This window comes from Herpailurus yagouaroundi, unplaced genomic scaffold (genome assembly GCF_014898765.1).
Source record: "Herpailurus yagouaroundi ecotype Mexico unplaced genomic scaffold, PumYag 569, whole genome shotgun sequence".
Taxonomy (NCBI): domain Eukaryota; kingdom Metazoa; phylum Chordata; class Mammalia; order Carnivora; family Felidae; genus Herpailurus; species Herpailurus yagouaroundi.
This window is the reverse complement of record NW_024412786.1, coordinates 7,643,810-7,665,022: the sequence shown is the minus strand read 5'-3', so window position 1 is coordinate 7,665,022 and position 21,213 is coordinate 7,643,810. Positions and strand designations below refer to the sequence as shown.

Genomic DNA, 21,213 nt, shown 5'->3' with positions numbered 1-21,213 from the left:
CCCCCGCTGCCTGGGCCTCGTCATCTGGGAGCTGGGAATGGTCCTCACCACTGCGTTCACCTGGCTCTGCCAGGTGCGTCTGTGCAGGGCCTGGAGTGATGGGGTCCTGGCAGGGAGGGGACACTTCAGCACCAGGCGGGACCAGCTTCCATGGGCCTGTGGTCCCACCTGTAGTGTCTGGGGGGCGGGCTCAGCATTTCTGCTAGGACCATGCGCCCCAAGACTGGCTTGTCTCCTCCGTCCCTGGGGGGCACTGTGCTCCACACCCCGCCCCCCTCCACTGATGGGGACAGGGAGGCCAAGCTGCAGCTTGTGGCCAGGCCTCTGCGACTACAGAGGGACTACAGAGGGAGGCCCAGGACAGGGGCTTCCCCTGCCCCTCCCCCTCCACCCTGGAACATCTCACAAAGCCGGCTCTGGACCACAGTTTCGAAACAGAACAAGTGACCGTTTCAAGCCAGAGTTGCCACGGCAACCCTCAGCCTCGACACCGCCTCCCTTGGAGCCGCAGATGGCCGCCACCTCGGGAGAAGCCGAGGACTCTGGGGCCCCTGCCCTGCCCACCCCCCCTCAGCCGTCCCCTGGGTCCTCTGGTCCTCTCGCGGCTACGACAGGTGCCACAGAGAGGCACAGGATGCTGGGAGCCCGCGGCCCTGTCCTTTGAGGGCTACGCAGTGCCCGGAGTGCCACGGGAGGGGACCTTGGCCAGCAGGTGCGCTGTAGGCCCTCGGCGCTCCCACGCTTGCCGGAGGATGGGGAGGGCTTACGGTGCCTCCGTCTGCCCCTCCCCCACCAGACCTGGGACTCCGGGAGAAGTGAGCTGAGAAAGCGAAACCCAGGCTAGCTAGCGGGGTGGCAGACCGGGTGCTCTGAGGGACGTGCCAGTCAGCCTCGCCCACCGCTGATGTGCCAGCGGTCCCACCGGCCTTACCGTTAGCTGAGCCGAGTGTGGAAGGGTCTGGGAGCTGCTGGGGCTTTCCACGGGGCACCGTGCAGTGCTGGGGCTCCCAGCCATACCCTCCGCCGTCTCGGGGGTCTGCTCCCCGGCCAGGGCCCCGGGGCAGGTGCTGGGCTGGCCAGGGGGTTTCCTTGGGGTCTGCTTTTCAGTTTCTCTTCCCCATGGGACGTGTAGCTGTGGGTCTGTGTGTGAGGGTCAGTGTCTGGTGCTGCTGTGGGAAGACCCCGGCTGCCAGCACACGGATGGTGGGAAGAGGGAGAGCCGGAAGCTGGCGGCTGCATAGCCAGGCCTCCCGACTGGAGCCGAAGTTTGTAGCTCTGGGAGTACGTGCCACCTTGGTGGGGCACCCAGGGCTGGGACGGCCCGGGGAACAGGCTGGGGCTCTGAGGGCAGCCCGGCCACTGGCCCGGGGTTGGTCGGATGCTCGTGTGGAGGCTGGGCCGGCACAGTCCGGGCTCCTCTTCGGGGGGCCCGCCCCCACCCTCCACGGATGGCCCTGTGCCGGCAGGACAGTGAGTCTGGTGAGGGCCTCCCTGGGCCGGGAGCCCCTGTCCTCATGCCAGGCTCTGAGCAGAACCCCCGTCCTGCCCCAGCTGCTCAGGCAGCCCCTCCCCTGGCCTGAGAGCACAGCGGGCTTCCTTCCTCCTGCAGTAGCTTCCCTTCCCAGGGCCGGCAGCGGCACGGATTTCTCCCACAAACAGCCCGGCCCCTCGGCCTTGCGGCTTCCTGGATGCCACCAGCCTCAGCTGCCTCCCTCCTGTGTCATTCCCTCCATGGGTCCCGCCAGGACCCCGGTGGCATCAGACCCACCGCTCTGTGTCTCTTGGCAACAAACACCTGGGGTCCTCTCTGTGGGGTTCCCGGATGAGCTGAGGGCTGCTGGAGCCACCCCCTCGGAGGGGAGGGCCCAGCGGTCCCTGGGGTGCTCCGGTCTGGTGTGGACTCTGGCCAGATTTAGCAAATGAAAATACAGGACATCCACTTAGGTTTGCGCTTCAGATAAAAAACGGATACTTTTTTGACATAAGCGTGCCCCATCCGATATTGGGGACCTGGTCTTCGGTATCCAGGCCTTCCTGGGGCCTCTCAGATCCCAGGTCAGCAAAGCAGACGCGTGGAGCCGGGAGGCTGCCCAGACCCCGGCAGTGTCTGTGAGGGCCACCTGGAGCGCGAGCCCTCGGACAGCTGACCCGGTGGCAGTGGGGGCCCAGCACCTGCCGCCCCCTGGATGTTCAGTGTGGTGCGGTTCACACTCACCCCTGCACCGCTCTGGGCGAGTAACCCTGTACCCGTTCTTTCTCTAGTTGGCCGGAGGCGTGATCCTGGGTGTGGCCCTGTGGCTCCGCCATGACCCACAGACCACCAACCTTCTCTACCTGGAGCTGGGAGACAGGCCTGCGCCCAACACCTTCTACGTAGGTGAGTGCACTCAGTCCGGGTCCAGGGCCTGGCTGGCTCTCGGCTGGGGGACCAGGAAGGACCCATCTAGGCCTCGGATCATGACTGCTGCAGACAGACGGTCAGGACGGGCTTCCAGGAGGAGGAGGAGGAGGCAAGGCCTGGGCCGACTTAGTGGGGCTTGCCCTGTGCTAGGCTGCTAGGCAGGTGGAGGCCAGCCAGGAAGGGCTTTTTGGGCAAGAGAGTGAGCTGGAGACAGAAAGTGGGTGGGGTCACCTCAGCCTGGGGACCTTCGGGGCCTGGGGTCAGAGGTGGTCAATGCCTGGGTGCTTGGGACAGGAGCCAGGCTCCCGGACAAAGCTGGAACTTCAAGGGGTGGGTGGGTTGTTGGGACCCCACCAGATCACTGCCGGGGACCAAATCGGGGCAGGAGGCAGCTGGGTGGGGGCCGGGGAGCTGTGTCTCCTGGAGGGTATTTCGGGGGAGGCTCCCTGGGAAGGGGTGGGGCCGGATGCCTGGGCAGCGGGACGGGCAGCTGGAGCCCAGAGGAGGGGGCGCGCGCCGGCCCCGGCCCCCGGAAGACGGGGGCCCCAGGGTGGGGCAGGGGCCAGTGTGACTCAGGCCGCCCCCCCTCCAGCCACGCCTTGTTGCCTTATTAGGCTTCGGCACCAGCTGTGCCCCTTCGGGGTGTCTGTCCCTGAGGGATCGGGCCCCGCCCCCGCCCACCCTGTCCTGCAGAGTTGCACTCCTTAGGTTGGTCCCCAGCCAGTGGGAGGCAGGGCCTGGCCCTCGTGTTTGTGGAGATGTTTCTGTCCTTTAAAGGAACGGCCTGGCCTGGCCTTGGCAGCTGGGCAGGAAGTGTGTGTGTGCCTTAGGGTTTGGGGCTCCATGTAGGGGTCAGCGGCCACCCCTCTGGCCTGGTGTCCCGTGTGCCGCCTGGAAAGGGTCTGGGCCCCTCCCACGCACTTGGGATACATGCTTGGTTGCTGAAGCAGGGATGGCCCAGGGCATCCAGTGCCACAAAGAGGATCCTGTCTGAGCTGCAAGGTTGAGAGGTCGGGTCCAGGAGCACCAATAGGGTGGCCCCATTTTGCCCCCTGGAGATGGGAGCTTGTGACTCTGGCAGTGGTTTCCTGGGGCTGGCTGTCCCTGGGGCGTGGGGGAGGGGTCCTCCATCTCCACATTCCCAGGCTCCCCCAGGGCTGTGCAGCCCCTCCCAGGTTTGAGTCTCCGGAGGACAGGGTGCCTCCGCCTACCTGCTCTGAGGGTGCACGCGAGGAGGACTGTGACCCAGGGTCTGCCACAGGTGGTCCAGGCGCCCTCGGAAACAAAACTGTCGGCTTTGCCCATGAGTCCAAGGGCAAGGAAGTATCCTCCAGACCCACGAGAGCCTTTTCTCTCCTGCGCGGCTCCTCTCGGGCCTCTCCCTCCCCTCCCCCAGAGGTCCGAGCCAGCAACAGCTGGGCGTGGCCTGGGGTGGGGGTGGGGGGGGTAGGTGTGGGCAGGTGGCTCCCGGAAGGGATCCCCCTCCTGAAGGAAGCCTCAGGGCACTCCTGTTCTTGCAAAGCCTCCCCCCTCGCTCCAGGCCAGGGCTGGGCAGGGGAGGGTTCAGGAAGCAGGGGGGCAGGGAGGGGAGGGTCTGCTGCAGCTTCAGGCCTCCTGCTCTGCAGGGCTGTGCCCGGGCTCCGGCGGGGAGAGGCTCCCACGGGAGAGGCTCGTAGGGGGTCAAGTGGCCGTTTTCCCGCCAGCCTGCTCCTCGTAGGGGCGCCACATCAGGCTGTCGCCCGGGGCCTGACCCTGGCTTGCAGAGAGGCCTCCAGCCTGGTGCTCCTGGCTCTGGGGGTGCCTGTCCTCGGGGGTAGCTCCAGCCCGGGGACCTGGGCTCCTGTGGTGCCCCCCTTCTGCCCTCCCCCACTCCGTGGGCTGCCAGTCCCTGCCCATCAAGGGCCAGCCTTCTGGAGCCTCCCACTGGCCCTGGTGTGGGCTGGGCCTGCCAGGGAGGCGGGGAAGCAGATGTGTCCCTGACGAGGGCTCTTTGTCCGATGCCGGCAAAGGGGGAGGTCGGCTGGGTTCGCCCGGCAGCCTGGGCAGAGCCGCAGGGCCCGGTGGGTCCCTGACCTCGCCTGCCAGAAACCCCCGCAGGCTCCAGAGGAGGTGACCCGGGAGTGGGAACTTGGGGGTCCCACGTGGCCTTGAGGATGGGGGTATCAGGGCCTGAGGGAAGGGAGGCCCAGTTTGAGGGTGCTGCCCCCCCCCCCCCCGAGCCGGGAGCCCCCTAGGGCGGCCGTAGCAGGAGGCCTCTCTTCAGCCAGGTCCACCGAGTGCTGCCCAGAGGCTTTGGCTTTTCTGAGCCCGGTGGTTGAACCCCAGCCCCCGTCGCCCCCCGCCCCCCCCCCCCCCCCGGCGGGCCAGACGGGGGGGCCCGGGGGGTCCTGGCTCTGCGAACCGGGGCCCGGGCTGCCCACAGTGTTGGCCGTGGTGGCCGGGGGACAGGCCCAGGCTTGCGAGGCGGCTACGGCTGGCACCCCCTGAGGGGCTCAGGGCCCTGTCTGGGTGGGTCACAGGAAGCAAGAAAGGCAGCACGGCTAGGCCAGAGGCATTCCCCACTCTGTGGCGGCCCCTCCTGCCGCCCCAGGAGCATGTGCCCAGACCGGTGGGCACCCCGGGCAGAACTGCCCCTGCCACCACATGCCATCCTCAGTGGGGTGAGGCGCCGCGGCCGCCAGGCCACCCTGTCCAGCAGGCCGAGAGGCTGAGCCGAGCCCGCTCCTCGAGCCCAAGGAGCCACACAGAGCCACGGGACCCGACCTCTGCCCAGGAGCAGTGGGCATGCCCTGTGCAGCGAGAGGGGCGGCGCTCTGTGCCCCGCCTCCCCCACCCCGAGTCCCAGAATCTCAGGAGGAGCCAGAGTGGGTGCAGGTTGTACGAGGCCCTCCCCTCCTGGGGCCCGTGGGTACGGATCTGATGGCGGAGCTCTCTGCGCACCGAGCACGCGCCAGGCAGTGCCGGCCTGGGCCTCGCCGGCCTTGCTCCCGGGTCGTGGACGAGGAGGCCCGTGCGGGAGAGGCGCCCTCATGGCTGGCCGGGCTGCGGGGCCCTCTCTGCTCCTCCCTGGGGCATCGGGAGTCCTTTGTCTTCCGGCGGGGTGGCCCGAGTCCTGGGCAGGGGCCGTGCGCACGGGGCCGGGGAGGTCCGGGGCGGCAGGCTCTCGGGAAGCGGTGGCCCACGGGACGTGGCGCACTGAGGGTGTCTGTTGCTCCCCCGCAAAGGCATCTACATCCTCATTGCCGTGGGCGCCGTGATGATGTTCGTCGGGTTTCTGGGCTGCTACGGGGCCATCCAGGAGTCCCAGTGCCTGCTGGGGACGGTAAGGTCCCGGGCGGGGTGGGGGGTGGGGCACGGCTCCGCTGGAGGCAGCACGCGTTCACTCTGGCGGGACCCCCTTGCCCTCCCGGAGGTGGGCTCTCTCCGTGGCCTGGGGACCTCTCCCTTCGGTTGCCTTGCTTGCTCCTGAAACCCCTCTGTGCTCGGTTGCCGTCCCGCCGGGTCCCTAACTCACGGTTCCACAGTTGCTTTTCTCGTTTTTAAAGAAAAGTCACAGAAACGACAGGGAGCGAGGCCCCGACCCATGGCCGGCCTGGGTGGGGAAGCTAAGGCCAGCCAATCCGGGAGGCACGGGTAGCGGGCGCTGTGTCATCACCCCCTTCCTGTGGGGAGAGGGAGCAGCGGGGTGCGCAGGGGACACGGGGCCCGCGGCTATGCCAGCCCCTCCAGCTGCCCCGCCACGCAGAGCCCACCCCGCGGGGATGGCGATAGGGTCGGCACACGCTTCTCGACTCCACGCGGCCGGGTGCCACCGAACACCCCACGCACACCTGTGCGTCACTCGGGTGCCCGTCGTCTGCGGACGGTGAGCCCCAAGCTGCCCCGTGCCTGCTCTAATCCCCCGTTTCTCTGCCCTCCTCTGGGTCCTGCACTCCGTCCTCAGTTCTTCACCTGCCTCGTCATCCTCTTTGCCTGTGAAGTAGCTGCTGGCATCTGGGGTTTTGTCAACAAAGACCAGGTGAGCCTAGGGCCGGGGGGGGGGGGGGTGGTGGGGCCCGTGCAGCGTGGACAGGAGGGAGGAGGGCCCTGCCGCTCAGCCGATGGGCCTGACCTTGGATGCAGGTGCTGTTGGGGTGCCCCCTGATGAAAGGCCACGGAGGGCTTTCTGGAGGAGGTGGCATGGGGGCCAAGTAGAAGCAGGTCCCCCTGTCTCCCAGCACCCAGGGCGGGGTGGGGGAGGCATCCAGGTCTGTCCTGGAAGCAGTGTCTTCCCAGAAGAGCCAGGTGAATGCTTGCTGCCCCGCACCACTGGGGGGAGTGGTCCCTGCCGTGGGTGTGACCTCACCCCTCCCACACACCCCTCCCCCAGATCGCCAAGGATGTGAAGCAGTTCTATGACCAGGCTTTGCAGCAGGCCGTGGTAGACGACGACGCCAACAATGCCAAGGCCGTAGTGAAGACCTTCCATGAGACGGTGCGGGAGGGGGTGCCGGGGGACCGGGGCGGCTGGGGGTTCGGGGCGTTGGCCTCTTGGGTGTGGCCCCAGCACGTTCCTCAGGAACAGGAGGGGCGTGGGGGACCTGGCAGCCCTGCCCCTGGAGGGTCCGGGAGCCCCCCTGGAGGGGATTCTCCAGGACCTGTGCATCCCCAGTGTGAACCAGATGAGCCAGTCAGGCTGCGGTGCCGGGGTCTCTGAGCAGCGCAGCTGAGAGGGAGGAAGGGAAGGGGAGGGGCCCCTGGGCTCAGTGCTCCCCCTGGAGTGGACCATCCAAGCCCCCCACCCTGGGCCAGGCTGGGGCAGCGGCTGGGGCTTCGGCAGCCTGTGGGGTCACCTGGGCCATCTCCCTGCGGATCCTCTCTCAACGAGGGCCCAGGGCTGAGCACGGGTGCCCTCGCTCTCTGCAGCTCAACTGCTGTGGCTCCAGCACGCTCTCCGCGCTGACCACCTCCATTCTCAAGAACAACCTGTGTCCTTCAGGCAGCACCGTCATCAGCAACTTCTTCAAGGTACGCGCTGGCGGGCCGGGCCGCCGGGCTTGCTCCCCGACTCGGCTGCCGCCACCCCTAGGCGGGGCTCGGGCGGTGGGGGGGGGGGGGGCGCCTGGCTGCTCCGCTGGCACCAGCAGGGATGCGGCCGACAGCCAAGCTGGGTGGTGCTGTGGCCAGTGGGGGTGCTCTGCTGGGGGGCTGGGCTGAGGCCGAGGTTTTGCTGACAGCCCCCGGGGGAGGCGAGTCTCTGCCCCCGGAGAGTGGGTGTGGATGGCGCCCTGACCTCCCAGATCAGCACCCTCCTCGTGGCACCTAGCGACCTGAGTGGAAGACAGCACGCACAGCACGTTCCGTCTCCACGTCCATTTTAAAATGGGTGTGATAGGGGCGCCCGGGTGGCTCAGTCGGTCGACCGTCCGACTTCAGCTCAGGCCATGATGTCACAGTTCGTGAGTTCGAGCCCCCCGTCGGGCTCTGTGCCGACAGCTCGGAGCCCGGAGCCCGCTTCGGATTCGGTGTCTCCCTCGCTCTCTGCCCCTCCCCTGCTCACGCTGTGTCTCTCTGTCTCTCAAAAAATAAACATTAAAAAATTTAAAAATAAATAAACAAAACGGATGCGAGATAACCTGGCAGAGACTGGGCCCCGTCACACCTCTCCCGAGGGGTGGAACCCCTCCGTGCTCTTTCTGTAATGATCTCGTGCTGCCATACCGTGGGGGCCTGAGGACCTACGCCCCTGACCGGCTGCGGGCTGTCACCCCACAGGAGGACTGCCACCAGAAGATCGATGACCTCTTCTCGGGAAAGCTGTATCTCATTGGCATCGCGGCCATCGTGGTTGCTGTGATCATGGTGAGCGCACGGGCCGGGCATCTGACCGGGGTCCCCACTGGGTCTCCGGGTGCTGACTGTCCCGCCCGCCTCTCCCCGCAGATCTTCGAGATGATCCTGAGCATGGTGCTGTGCTGTGGCATCCGGAACAGCCCCGTGTACTGAGCGGCTCCAGCCGCTCCTGCTGGGGGGCGGGGGGGGGGGCGCTGGGGAGAACCCTGCGGTGGCCCTAGAGTGACCGGACATCCCTGAGGGCCCCCCTGGAGGGGCCGCCACCGCCTATGTATAGAACTTCTCCGGTAGTACTCTGCTACACTTATTAGCCTTTTTACTTCCGAGGTTTTGTTTTTGTCCTGAAGTTCCCCGTTCCCTTTTGGGGCTGAAGTCACCTATAGACGGCATGTGAGTTGGGCCTTGGGGACTGCAAGGCAAGGGCCCCTCTGCTTCTGCAGCTGCTTAGGGGCTCTGCCCGCTCAGCCAGGCTTCTCCTGGGGGCCACGTGGCCCACCCACCTGCCCCGTGGGCTGCACGGCTCATGCCTTTTTTAACCCTCTTTCCCCTCCTGCCACTTGTCTAGAGCCGGGTCTACAAGCAGCCTTATGCCTTCAGTGCACCTCTCCTTTCTAACTTGTCACCTTCAACTGTAATTACATCTTGAAAGTCATTCAATAAAGAAGGAAAAACCGGGCATGCTAACAAACTGTCTGGCCCCTTCCTGTGCCTGCAGCATCCGAGACCCTGGGGGTGGCTGGAGGGGCAAAGGACCCTGGCGCTCGTGAGGCTCAGCTCTGCGGACCTTGCTGGGCCCAGGGTGTGCTGCCAACCTGCTGGTGGGCGGTGATGGGACCCCCGGAGAGCACTCCCCACAGCAGGTGCCCCCTTGGTGGGCCCTGTGCCACCTTCAACAGCTTCCCCCCAACCTCCCTCCCCCACCTACTCCTGGTCTACCACCACCCAGAGCAAGCAGCTGAACAGGGCAGACAGATAGCGGGGTATAGGATGTGTTTGGGGTAGGGGGCTGCCACACTGCCCCTCCTCCTGGGAGATAGTTCTGTGGAGGACACGCGTCTAAGGGTCTGTTCCTGGCCTGCCTAGCTGCTCCCTCGTAAGCATTCCCTGGAGAGGCAGGGCAGCTCCGGGCCTAAGCTCCATCTTGCAGGGGCTAGAGGGGAAGATCTCAGACACTGAATGAGGGCACCCACCCGACCCAGCGAGGTGGACTGAGGCCCAGCTGCCTGTGGGGTCAGGCTGCTTCCCCCCACTCAACACCCCGCGTGCCGGGTGATGTCACCATGAGCTGAGCGCGGGCACCAGCCTGGTGTGTGCTAAATTGACCCCTTGGGGGCCACAAGGGTCTGGCTGGGATTCACGGTGAGGGCTCGGAGCTGCCTCCTTCGGGGGCCACCGGGTCTCAGTGGGTCTGGCCCCTCCTGTCACACCCCTCTGCCTTGTGTGCCAGGGAGGGTCGCTGGGAGAACAGGGTGGCCCAAGGAGCCCCCCTGCGCAGCACGGCCCCTGGAGCGTCCTGGCCCGGGTGCTGGTGCGGTGCGTGCCGGGGGCCAGGACCGCCGCTCCTGAGGGGCTGCGGAGGGCGGCCCTGGGGACAAGAGGTCCCTGGGCTTCCCGCGACCCCACGACTGCAGCCCCGGGAGGGGCGGGGCCCGCGGAGAGCTCGCAGGGTGGGCCGGGCGCATGCGGCCAGCCAGGCCATCGCGGTGGGCAGGCGAGGCCAGGCCGCCACTCCCCCGCCCGCCTGGAGCTTGAGACCAGCGCCGGCCCGGCCCCAGCACCGCTCCCGGGACCCACGAGGGGCGCGGCCGCGAGCTTCCGGCCGGACCGGAAGTGCCCGGTAACAGCGCCGTGCGCGATAACGTGATTCCGGCTTGAGGCGCCCTCTGTGCTCGCAGCTTCCGACAGGTGGCGCTGGGGCCCTGGGAACGCGCAGCTGGCCTTTAGCCCTCGAGCATTCTGGGAGTCACAGTGCTGCCTCTCCCTCCTCCCTCGTTTCCTTAATCAATTCCGGCTCTGCGCGAAGGAGCGCCGCCGTTTCCGGGGAGGGGTGGCAAAGGAGAAAAGCGAGGGCGCATGCGTAGGGACTCCACGGCCCGACAGGCCTCTGGAGTAGCGGTCCAACAGGCCTCGCGAGTAGCGGCCCAACAGGCCTCGCGAGTAGCGGCCCAGGGCCTTGTGGGGGATGTAGTTCCCTAGCTGCGGACGCCGCGGCGCTGGGCCAGCGGAAGACTCGGTTTCCCAGAGAGCCGAGCGCGGCGCCAAATGGAGGCCACCAGGTGGCGGTGAGCCGGTAGGTTTGAGGCGAGGGAGGGTGGCGCTGACGGTCGGGTCTCTGGGAGACCGTCGTCCACAGCCTACTGGCTCGACCCCGGAGACCCCAATGTGCTCCGTGTCTCCCGTGCCACACGGCCTGGGCCCTGGGACCCGAGCCACGTGAGGCCCGGACGCTGGCCCGCCCAGGCCCCCGACACGGAGAGCCTGCTGGGCCCATAGAGCGGAGAAAGCCAAGGGTTTGCTTCCAAGGGGGAGAGAGCGCGGCGAGGAAACCCCGGTCCCGCTCCCTGGGAGCTGGCCTGCCCAGACCCTGGCCCCTCGGAGGCCCCCGACCCCGCAGCCCCACGCCCCCCAGTCTGGACTCGGCCCTGCCTCCGCTGAGCTCACCAAGTCCGCAGAGAACTCCCGGGTCTCTGTCCCCATCTCCCCCTGGAGTGCCCCGCCGGTCAGGCTACTTCTCTGGGTCGCGGTGGAGTCCCCGGCCGTGTGGACGACGGGAGAGCGAATTTGGGAAGCAGGAGTCTGGTGGGAACTCGAGCTTCCCCTGCAGCAGTGTGTGCAACTGGCAGGTGATCTCTCCCTGGCCGGCCCTGCCAGCTGTGAAACACGTCGGTGGCGTGTGTCCCGTGCTCCCTTTCTCTCCTGGAGTTGTTCTTTCACTGTGGGAGTCATGCCCCAGAGCGATGGAGATCTCGTCTGTGTCTGATCTGGCGTGGGGCACTCGCGGCCACTCCGGGTCCACCAACCTGCCTGGTCTCTCGTGGGTGCACGACAGCGGGTCACCCTGGGCTACGGAGGCTTGGTGGGGAGGAGTCGGTGGATGGGTGGGTGAGGCTGGGCTGTCCTCTGAGCCTGGCCGTGCAAGCTGCTAGGTGCCCTGCTTGGCCACGCTTGGCCGCTGAATGAGTGCCGAGTGTGGGCAGCACTGCTCTGCTGGGGAGGGGGAGGTGTGTGGGGGCGGTTACCGGGGAAACGGCGCTGGAGGTTGCTGCGGGCTTGCCTCTGCCCAGCAGGGCTGCTCCTGGTGGTGATCCACACCCCAGCTCCCTGAGAGCTTGACCCTCAGGTGCCAAGGACCTGGCGCAGACCCCTGTGGAGCTCCCAGGGCATCTCCCAGCAGTCGGGAGCAGACCCCCTTGCCTTGGACCAGGCGGGTGGCCCAGTCTTTGAGGACTGTGCTCCGTGCTGTGCCCTGTGGTTAGTAAGTGAGCCTGCTTGGTGAGAGCGGTCTCGTGAAGCGGAGGCTGTGTTTCCCCAGGTTCAGGCCCGGCTCTGCCTACCCACCCCCCCTCCCCGGGCTTAGCTCCCAAGGACCTGCTCTCCGCCTGGCCTCTGTCAGGGCTTCGCAAACCTGGGACTGCCCCTTGGGGTTGTGGCACCACCTCTGCACCTTTGCTGTCTGATCTGATGGTTGGCCCTCCTCCCCCCACAGCCCACTACAGTGGAGCAGCTGAAAGGAGCCGGACTGAGGCCACCACGCCTGTGCCAGCAAGGGGCCTGTGCCAGCACGCCGGTGTCTGCACGGCGACCCTCAGACAGGGGAGGTGAGAGGAGGGCTTTCAGGGGGGCGGGGGTCCTCGGTCCCTTCCTCTGGACGACACCATTCTTAACGCTGATCCTGCCGCCTGCCTAGGGACAGTGGGTCTACAGGGCGGACGTGTCCTAAACGCATGCGATCGTCGGAAACGAACTTGGGCTGTTTTGGTCTAGGTGTGGTGTGCCCTGGGACACATGGCTGAGGCAGGGGCAGGACAGCCCCTGGAGGCTGAGCAGGGGACAGAGTATGACACCCTGCCTTCTGACACCGTGTCCCTCAGCGACTCAGACTCTGACTTCAGCTTGCCTGGCAGTGCTGAGATGGCGGCTGTGTCCCCGGGGGTGCTGCCCTGGGAGGCCCAGGGGGACTCAGACCCCGATGAGCCCGCTTTGCCTCTCAGGGGCCGCCCCTCGGCCTCGGCGCAGCCGTTCCACCTGAGGGACACGAGCTCCACCTTCTCCCGGCGCAGCCACAACATCTTCGACTGTCTGGAGGGGGCAGCCAGGCAGCTACTGCCCGGTGACAGTGGGGACTCCGCACGGCCACCGGCGCCCTCAAGCCAGCCTGCGGCGGAGGGCCCAGGCGGAGCCGGCCAGAGCCCTGCCCTCCCGAAGCGGCCCCCCGTCCCTGACTATGTGGCCCACCCTGAGCGCTGGACCAAGTACAGCCTGGAAAATGTGGCCGAGGCCAGCGAGCAGAGCAATCGGGCCGCCGCGCTGGCCTTCCTGGGCTCGAAGAGCCTGGCCGTCCCTGGTGACTACACGCCCTCTTTCAACCAGGACCCCTCCAGCTGCGGGGAGGGGAGAGTCGTCTTCACCAAACCGGCCCGGGCGGGCGAAGCCAGACCTGAGAGGAAGAGGGCCTTGAGGAAGGCAGGAGAGCCAGGCGGGGCTGCCCCTGGGAACCTGGGAGCGGCAGGGGGCGAGGGTCCAGTGGAGCTGGCCCACCTGGCGGGGCCTGGGAGCCCCGAGGCTGAGGAGCAGAGCAGCGCCCCCGGGGACCTTCAGGACGTGGGCTTGCTCCGGGGGGCTGCCCCCACTGGGTCAGAAGCCGGGCCTCCAGTGGTGGAGACCGTTGGCTTCCATGGCAGCAGGAAGCGGAGCAGAGACCATTTCCGGAACAAGAACAGACCCGAGGCCCCGGGTGCTGAGGTCTGAGAGAAGAGCCTGTTCGCCTGACGTTCCCTGACCAGGCTGGCGGAGGGGGGCGGCCGGGGTCACTGCCCGCCTTCGGAAGGGAGCCTGCAGGCTGCTAGTAGGAGGGACCAGCGTCCTGGGGCGGGGGGCGGGGGGGAGGCTCAGGGGAGTGGTCTCTGAGGCAGACAGCTTGCCTGCGGATGGCAAAAGCCCTGCCCACCTTGTGGGGCAACAGTAAAGGTCGTGGGTATTCCTCAGACTCTGTATCTCTGTATAGACCCTCACCTTAGGGTCTCCTCTGCCGTCCGCCATGTACGGGTTCCCTGCCCCCTCACGTGAGCCCCCCCAACTCGGTGTCAAGGGGACACAGGATTTATAAATTGACGCTCGGTTCCGCAGCAGCACATCTGCCCCCTGAAGGTGTCAGGGAAGGCAGACAGGAGCAAGCACGTACCCCCTGTGCCTGGTACGGGGCTTAGTGGAAATCGGCCAGCCTGCCGAGCCCCCAGAGGGGAAGGAAGGAAGCGGGGACCGACCTGAGCCGCTCACCGGAGCTGGGGGGGAGCACAGGAGCCTGGACCCCGACCCCACAGGACAGGACCCCCAGGTAAACCCGTGTCCACTGTCCCGCGGCCTTCACTGGCTTGGTGTGGCTGTGTTCTCTTAAGATGGAACAACTTTGGGGGCAGTGTCCCGGGGCCGTCGCCCAGGCCAGACACAGTCCAGCGCTCACCACGCCACGTGAGCAGTTGGGGGCGTGCGGGGTGTGAGCCCACGAGCGTAGTAAACACTGGCCCGGGTCCTAAAGGGCAGAAGCAGCCACTGATGTTCTGGATAAATCCATCTTTTGGCGGGTAACACAGGGTGGGTGGGAGACTTGCCCAACAGACAGGAGGTGCTTCAGGCACGGCACTCAGCAAGTGCTGTCAGCCCAGGCCGGGCGGTTCGGGATGGGGACCCACGGGGCTCTCCACCGGCCTGGGAGAGGGCCCACCATGCTCCCAGGTGGAGGGAGGTCCTGGGAAGGTGCCAGGCAGGGCAAGGAGTGGTTCCTTTTGACAAGGCCACTCGAGCCATAGCCCACTGAGGGCTCCACCGGAGCGAGGGGCAGTTCAGTGTATCTTCAGGGGCCCAGGACGGCCAGCTAAGGGCCACGTTCCCGCCTGCCCATCCTGGTCTGGGCCAGAGGGCCAGGCCGGGGCTCTGGGAGAGGTGGGCCCGGTGCGCCGACAGTCCACATGCTCAGGTGTCTGAGAGCAGCCGGCCAGCCTCTGGGTGCCCCCCGCTGCCCACGCCCTCTCTGCGCCCGGCAGAGGCTTGCTGGTGTCCGTCTTCGGTGTTCTGAGAGTCTGGTGAGGAAGGAAGACCCCTCAGCTGCTGGGTGTCCGGTGGGGCGGGCCCGGGGAAGGGAGAGGTAGCTCATTACTGTGAACAGGGGACAGACCTGGTGGCTCTGGGTCGAGGGCTGGGGCAGCAGGGCGGGGGCCTGGCTGAGTCGATGGGCCTCGGCAGAGGGTACCTGCCCCCACCCTAAGGACTGTGGCCAGCCGAGGGCCGTCGGAGACCTGGGCCAGTCCCCTCCCAGGACAGGGAGAAGCAGAGACCCAGAGAAGGCAGCGACGGGGCACAGCGACAGCCCTCCGCCCATCTGCATAGCAGCCTGTGCCCCTCCCCGCCCTCTGCCTTCCCCACACCCCACTTACTCGGGTAGGAGCCGCCCTGGGCCATGGAGGACAGGAGCGCTGTGCAGTAGTCGACCTGGAGGAGAGAGGCGTCCGGGGCAGCCCCAGGCCCTGCTGCCCCGTGACCCTCCCCTCTGCTGGCTGTGCCTGAGGGAAGGGGTGTGGGTGTGGAGTGTGGTGGACAGTGAGGGGTCTTGAGTGCAGGACCCACTCGAGGGAGGGCACGTGTTTTCCAGAACCCTCTCCAGGGAGGGCACAGTGTCTCTGAAGTTGCTTGTGGGGACAGGGACCGGGTAGTGGACCTCCCCAGGGCCTCAGCCTGCCCTGGGCGCGGGGCTGCGGGCGAGGGCCCCCTCCCAGGAGGAGGGCACGAGGTCTCCCTGTCTACCTGTGACTCCAAGTGCTTGAGGCGCTTTTCCTGCTCTCTAAGCCCCCCGAGGTACTTGGCCATGATGTCCACCCTGTGGCAGAAGCGCGTCGGTAGAGGGCGCTCCAAATTCCCAGGTGCTCCCCATCCTCCCCTGAGGCCCTTTGGGTGGGTTTGGGGTCCCTGAACCCTCTCTGGGCGGGGTGCCCTTTTCTCTCACTCCCGGGTCTGGGTACAGAGAGCCCTTCTGAGTCCTCCCTGGGAGCTCCCTGGGTGCTGAGTTCCACGGGGGCGAGACTTGGGGACGGAGGCAGGCAGGGGCCGCGGGCGCCTGGACAGCTGGGATGGACCATTTTGGGGGGAGGCCCAGAGGACGGGGGGAGGAGTTCCACTCGGGAGACCCCAGAGCTGGGAGGACACCCCCTGTATCGGCCCCCCCCCCCCGTCCCCCAAAAGCGGGGCAGGCCAGGCTCCTGCCCCTGCCGGCCTCGGTCTGCCCAGCTCAGGCAGGTGCAGGGCTGCGGGTGAGGGCCCCCTACCCTCAGGTGACGGGCAGGAGAGGGCCCGACACCCCACGCCCCACTCGGGGTCCGGCCCTCCCTTGGGAGGTGCTGCAGGGGACACAGACGCCCGCCCCCAGGCCGGGGGTCCCGGGGCACCCGCACACCTGCAGGCGGTTTTCCTCAGAACCTCCTCCTCGCTGTCCTTTCTGTGTCTCTCCAGCCTGCTCAGGTAGTTCTCCTTCTGAACCGTCTCCCAGGTGACCACCTTCTGGTCCAGGGGCTCCGCCAAGTCTCTCTCTGGGAAGGTCGGGGCGGCACAGGCTTGGCCAGAGCCTGGTGGGCCTCGGGGCCAGGGGAGCCCAGGGCAAGGGCAGCGGGCCTCAGTCACCACGGCTAGCCCGGGCTGTGAGGTGGAGAGAGGGGGACGGCCCCCCTGCAGAGAACTCCAGGCTCAGCCCTGTGCCAGCGGCTCTGGGGGTTGGGGGGGGGGTTAGGGAGGGGGCGCGGCCTCTCCTCACCTGCCCACTGGGCACATCGCCCATCCCCCCCCCCCCCCCCCCCCCCCTGCAGTTCCGGGGCGGCCGGGCCGGGTCCAGCCCTGTGGCCTCACCCAGGCGTGCCCGCCTCTGCTCAGCCCCCTTCTGGAAGAGCCTCTTGAGTGCCAGGCTCAGGTGGCTGAGGAGGATAAAGGGCGGGGCCAGGGCAGGGCGCTCGTGGTACTCCGCGATGAGGTGGTAGCGCTGGAACTTCCAGAACATGTCCGCGTTGCCCTGCACCACCTGGAACGTGTAGCTGTGGGGCCGGCGTGTGGGTGACGGGGACGCACAGGCACCCCCTCTCCTCCCAAGCTGTTGCCAGAGCCGGGGGGCACCCTCTTCTGTGATCGTCTCAGATCACTGACTTCCCTCTGCGGGTGTGTCTGGAATGGAGTCCACTCAGGTCCCCTTCCGCTCTCCTGGACAAGCCCGGGCCTCTGGTTCCAGAGGGGACGACCCTCCCCCTGACCTTCCCTTCCTCGGGGCCCTGCCCTCCCTCTGCCTGCAGCCGGGGCCCGGCGGAAGGGGAGCCAGTGTTTGGGGTGACCCCTCACACTCAGGCCTTTCCCCACACAGGCCCCAGCCCCTCCCGGGGGTGGAGAGACCCCCGCAGCCCCCGGGCCGGAGGGATGAGCAGGTCTGGGCCGGGACAGCCGGGCCTGGGGGCGCCCACGAGGGGAGAGTGGGGGAGGGGCACCTGAACATGGCGATGAGTAGGTTCATGAGCAGCACGTTGGTGACCAGCAGGAAGGTGACCAGCAGGAGGATGACCAGCCAGTTGGCATAGAGGTTAGGGCAGGAGGCCGAGCCCTCTTGCAGCAGGGGGTGTAGGGAGCAGTTCACGCGGGCTTCTGAAACGGGAGTGGTGTGGTGGGGGCGGGGCGGCCACAGGGGCACCCTTGGATCTGGAGGGCCTCCCCCTAGGGCTAGGGCCCCCGGGGACGCAGCCCCTGGCCGGGTGACCAGCTGTCCCGGTTGACGGGGGGGGGACTGTCTGGTTTAGCACTGAAAGTTCCCGTCTCAGGACACCCCAGTCCTGTCAAACCGGATGGATGGTCAGCCTGGGGGCACTGGTCCACTCTCCACCTCCACCTGACTGGGGTCATGGCCAGGCCATACGTTCTGAGGGCAGAGCCATTTGGCAAGTGGGCACAGAGGACCCCAGTTTCTGCTGGTAGTTGTGTGGATTCCCCACCTCCCCACACCAAAGGCTGTGCTCAAAGCTGGTTTGGAGAAAGCTGCCCTAGACACGGGTGACCGTGTCTCCCCCTGCAGGACTTCTCAGGGCCTTTATAACACTAAGGCCTGTCACATGGCACCCAGCCGGGGGGCGAGTCTGCATCACCTCCAGAGCTCATCTGGCCAGGCCGCCCTTGGCACTGATTGCTGCAGGCACCGTGGACACGGCATCTCTGGGCCATGCCAGCTCAAAGAATGTTCTCCGGGCGGTGGGAGTGAATGCTGGGTCTGGGAGCAGGCTGAGCCTTGCGCCCTGGGCAGGCACGCCCTGCGGGGCCCGAGGATCACACCTCTGGCCCCTCACCAGCCAGTCCCCTCCTCACGCTCACGGGATGGGAGGCAAGGAAGGACGGAGCAGGTATCAGTGGGTGAGCACGCAGGCCGTGCATGTGCGCGTGCCCGTGCGCGTGCCCGTGCGCGTGCCCGTGTGGACGCTGCACACGCCCGCACGTTCGGCTGTGTTTCTGTGGCTGCCCCTCCTGGTCTTTGCTCTGTGACCGAGTCCAGGTGACACTGGGGGCCTCTGTCCCTCTGTCTACACCTGTGTGCCCGTGTCCCCACTGTGCACGTGTGTCGGGCCGGCAGGGGCTGTTTGCGTGTGTCCGTGGCTCCCTCTCTGGGGGGAGGCCCTCTCCTAATGTCCCCCGAGTCAGTCTGTGCCAAGAGCCCCCGGTGGGCTGCGAGCGTGCAGAAGGGGGTGGGGAAGCAGCATCTTCCCAGACCCTGCCCTGCCCTGGCCTGTAGGTCTGCTCAGGGCCGATTCCGGACCCTCCTCTCTCCCCTGTGCCCAGGCTCGGGAGCAGTGAGACCCCTGTGACTCTCAGAGGCACCATGAGGCCAGGCTGGAAATTAAAGCGTCCATGGGCCTGGAGGCCAGACCAGGAGCTCCGCCCCAGGGCTCCCTCCTGGCACACGGGGACCGGACGGCGGGGGGGGGGGGGGGGGGGGGGGGGGGGGGGGAGGCGCTCTGGGCTCCAGGACCCCAGGGTGCACACGTTAGTGAACCACCACAGCCCTGCCCCGCGTGGTGGTGTGGCCCAGAGGCCTGAGCAGACAGGAAGCCCAGGCCCTGGGAGGGGAAGGGGCCTGCACAGTGGGCTGTGCCCCGACCTGGCCCCAGTCATGGACTTTGTGCCACAGCCTGCACTCAGACCTTCCCAAGGCAGCCCCCGGGGCTAGGACCGTCCACCCCCGGAAGTCTGCACAACCTCTGCCCTCCCCTGGTGGCCCCGGGAGTGACCCCACCCCTGCCCTCCTCCAGAGGGTCCCCGCAGTACAGGGCTGGGCAGGGCCTGGAGCACTCCGGATGAGCAAAGGAATCCCAGCTGGGCGGTGGAGGAGGCGGAGGGAGGAGGGAGGTGGTGCTAAGAAAACAGTCCAAGGAAAGGGGCTTTCAGAACACCCCAGTTAGCCGGTTTCCACGGTGGCAACGCCCTTCCCCATCTTGGCGGCTCGGGTCCGCTCCCCTCACACTCTCACCCCACTGACAGACACTCAGTGCGTGTGGCGGGCACCCGACCTCGTCTCACTGGCTCCGGCGGCTGGGGCCCGGCCTTAGACACCATGTGTCCGGGGGCGCCCTGGAGCCCCGGTGGCCCTGGTCCGGCACCAGCCTGAGTGAACGGCCCCTGGTGCTGGCTCACTGTCCTGGAGGGGCTGGTTCCTTCTCCTCCCCCTCCTCACCGAGTCCCAGCCGTGTCCGGGGCTTGTCCCCCAAGCCAGGGCTCCCCTACATCTACCAGCCCCCACGGCGGAGCGGCTCTGCCTCCCGCACCGTCCCCACGGTCCTGGGACAGTCTCAGAACCTATGCTGGCTGGCCCTCGGCCCCGCACAGAGGCCGCCTGCAGACGGACGGGAATGGCCTCGGCCCTGCCCCCGCGGCACCTGCCTTGGCACAAACCATCCCAAAGCAGGCCGGCCTCCAGGCCCCCCAGCAGAGGCTGCCTTGCAGCCTCCTGGTGCCTCAGTTTCCAGTCTGGGGCCCACAGGGAAAGGTCTCTGTGACCAACAAAAGTCCTCCCGGAGCCGCCCCTGGGCTGGGCCCGACCCTGTGCAGGTGTGTGGGGCCTGGGGACTGTCCTCAGGGGCCTCCCCATCTCAGCCGGCTCCTCTCAAGGGCCCCACGTCCAGGGTCTTCTGAAAGGAGGCTCCGTAAACTGGACCCCATCTGACGGCACCGTAGGAAGCAGGGGATCTTGTGTCCAGCTGGCTCGGGGACCCCCCCCCCCCCCCCCCCCCCAGGCAGGCTGCGTGCTGACCATCGATCTCGTCCAGCGGGATCTGCCCGAAGATCTGCAGGTAAGGCCGGTAGAGGACGCGGCGAAAAACCCACTCCAGGCGGCCGTCGTGGGGGTGCAGCAGGGCCTGTGTGGTCACGCCGTAGGCCACCAGCCACACACTCAGGAAGAAGAGGAAGAAAAAGACGTCCTTCATCTGGGGGAAGAACGGAGAGTGTTAGCGGCCGCCTGGCTGGGGGGGGGGGGGCGCTATTTCACCAGCTCCCCCACCCCGGCCCCCAGGCGGGACCCGGGGCTCACCATCCGCTCCACAATGATGATCTTGGGGCCCAGCTGCTTGTGGATGGCGAAGATGTGGATGAGTCGGAGCGTGAACACCATGAAGTCCACGGCGAGGACCGCGCGACCCGCCTCAAACACTGAGGGCAGCATCCTGGGGTGGGGGCCGTATTGGGGGTGCCGCTAGTGCCCAGAGAGGGGAAGGAGCTTCCCCCAGGACACACAGCATGGGGGCCAAGGACAAGCCGGGCCTTCTGAGGCCTTCCGAGGCTTCGTCCTGAAGCCAGCCAGCCCAGCGGCCCACCCGAGGGGCCCGCATCCCAGGCCTCTGGGCCCCAGAGACCTGCAGGTGACGCCGATGACGAACAGGAAGATGGCCACCATGTCGCACTTGTTCCAGTGGTCTTCCACATAGAGGGTGAGCTTCTTCACCAGACTCGTGTCCTCGTCCGTGAAGAATCCCTGGCAGAGGGCAGAGGGGCGGGCGGTCCACTGACAGCTGGCTGGGGACGCCCCGCCCCGTCCAGGCCAGTGGGAGCAGGGGGGGGGGGGGATGGCAGGCGGGGGCGCAGGGCCCACCACTGACCTGCCGGATCTCTTCCAGCACCAGTGTGAAGACCCAGAAGTACAGGGTGACCTCAGGCCCAGACGGCCCCCGGGGAGGTGGCCTGAAGTCCACCAGCAGGACGTAGGTGAACAGGAACAGGAAGGCAAAGTACATGACCACGTTCCCCAGGAACACGGTCACGGGCGCCCCCCAGAACATCCGCCAGCGCGTCAGCAGGAAGGCAGCACGTGGACCTCGGTCACCCCGAGCCCTTGGTGCCCCGGTCAGCGCGTCCCGCCTGCGCCGCGAGGAGAGACCACGGACGGCGGTGAGGCCGGCGGCAGGGGCCCCTCGGAGTGAGTCCAGCCCCCTGGCCGGCCCGCCCCACGGCCCTCACCGGCTGCCCGGGCTGCACAGCAGGCTCCTCTCTGAGTCCAGGCCGTCCAGCTCCTGAAGGCCCTCGGGGACCGTCCTCAGCAGGGCCTCCTCGCTGTGAGCACGGGGCACCCTCAGGGCCCGCGGGAAGGGCACCAGAGCACCCAGCCAGCAAAGGAAGCGCAGGGGGCCCTGGGGAGGGATGTGGGCGGGGTCTTTGGCCAGTGGGGGCCCCCCCACCGCCCCCGGCGGCTGCCCGCACCCAAC

At 67.4% G+C, this 21,213-nt stretch overlaps 3 protein-coding genes across 5 annotated transcripts in view; 2 read left to right on the top strand and 1 right to left on the bottom strand.

The window, feature by feature from the left end:
* Positions 1-8,917, top strand: part of CD81 (CD81 molecule) — a 31,202-nt gene extending 22,285 nt beyond the window's left edge. The window contains exons 1-8 of one of the 2 annotated variants that reach the window (XM_040466105.1): positions 738-815; positions 2,263-2,377; positions 5,626-5,723; positions 6,345-6,419; positions 6,771-6,875; positions 7,307-7,408; positions 8,156-8,242; positions 8,324-8,917. In XM_040466105.1, coding sequence (XP_040322039.1) covers positions 753-815; positions 2,263-2,377; positions 5,626-5,723; positions 6,345-6,419; positions 6,771-6,875; positions 7,307-7,408; positions 8,156-8,242; positions 8,324-8,386 — 708 coding nt within the window. In that variant the 5' untranslated portion in view covers positions 738-752 and the 3' untranslated portion in view covers positions 8,387-8,917. Of the gene's footprint in view, positions 1-737; positions 816-2,262; positions 2,378-5,625; positions 5,724-6,344; positions 6,420-6,770; positions 6,876-7,306; positions 7,409-8,155; positions 8,243-8,323 lie in introns of those variants that run through there. The other variant, XM_040466104.1, reaches the window with a different exon arrangement.
* A 1,254-nt stretch (positions 8,918-10,171) lies between these two features.
* Positions 10,172-13,439, top strand: TSSC4 (tumor suppressing subtransferable candidate 4). 2 transcript variants are annotated; one of them, XM_040466102.1, is made up of 3 exons: positions 10,172-10,523; positions 11,940-12,051; positions 12,218-13,439. In XM_040466102.1, the coding sequence occupies exon 3, from the start codon at positions 12,239-12,241 to the stop codon at positions 13,199-13,201; it is 963 nt and encodes a 320-aa protein (XP_040322036.1). In that variant the 5' UTR covers positions 10,172-10,523; positions 11,940-12,051; positions 12,218-12,238; the 3' UTR covers positions 13,202-13,439. The 2 variants fall into 2 exon arrangements, with proteins under 2 accessions (XP_040322036.1, XP_040322035.1); XM_040466101.1 differs by having other exon boundaries at positions 11,940-13,439.
* Positions 13,440-14,005: 566 nt separating this feature from the next.
* TRPM5 (transient receptor potential cation channel subfamily M member 5) overlaps positions 14,006-21,213 on the bottom strand; it is a 14,138-nt gene continuing 6,930 nt past the window's right edge. Inside the window, exons 3-13 of the mRNA XM_040465811.1 lie at positions 20,969-21,198; positions 20,611-20,869; positions 20,368-20,486; positions 20,046-20,178; positions 19,767-19,941; positions 16,966-17,119; positions 16,343-16,524; positions 15,903-16,029; positions 15,251-15,329; positions 14,884-14,938; positions 14,006-14,605 (exon numbers count right to left, since the gene is read on the bottom strand). Of these exons, the coding sequence (XP_040321745.1) occupies positions 14,325-14,605; positions 14,884-14,938; positions 15,251-15,329; positions 15,903-16,029; positions 16,343-16,524; positions 16,966-17,119; positions 19,767-19,941; positions 20,046-20,178; positions 20,368-20,486; positions 20,611-20,869; positions 20,969-21,198 (1,794 nt within the window). The 3' untranslated portion in view covers positions 14,006-14,324. The remainder of the gene's footprint in view (positions 14,606-14,883; positions 14,939-15,250; positions 15,330-15,902; positions 16,030-16,342; positions 16,525-16,965; positions 17,120-19,766; positions 19,942-20,045; positions 20,179-20,367; positions 20,487-20,610; positions 20,870-20,968; positions 21,199-21,213) is intronic.

Excerpts from the sequence above, each read along its gene's own strand:
- TSSC4 (XM_040466102.1), top strand. The coding sequence starts at position 12,239 with ATGGCTGAGGCAGGGGCAGGACAGCCCCTGGAGGCTGAGCAGGGGACA.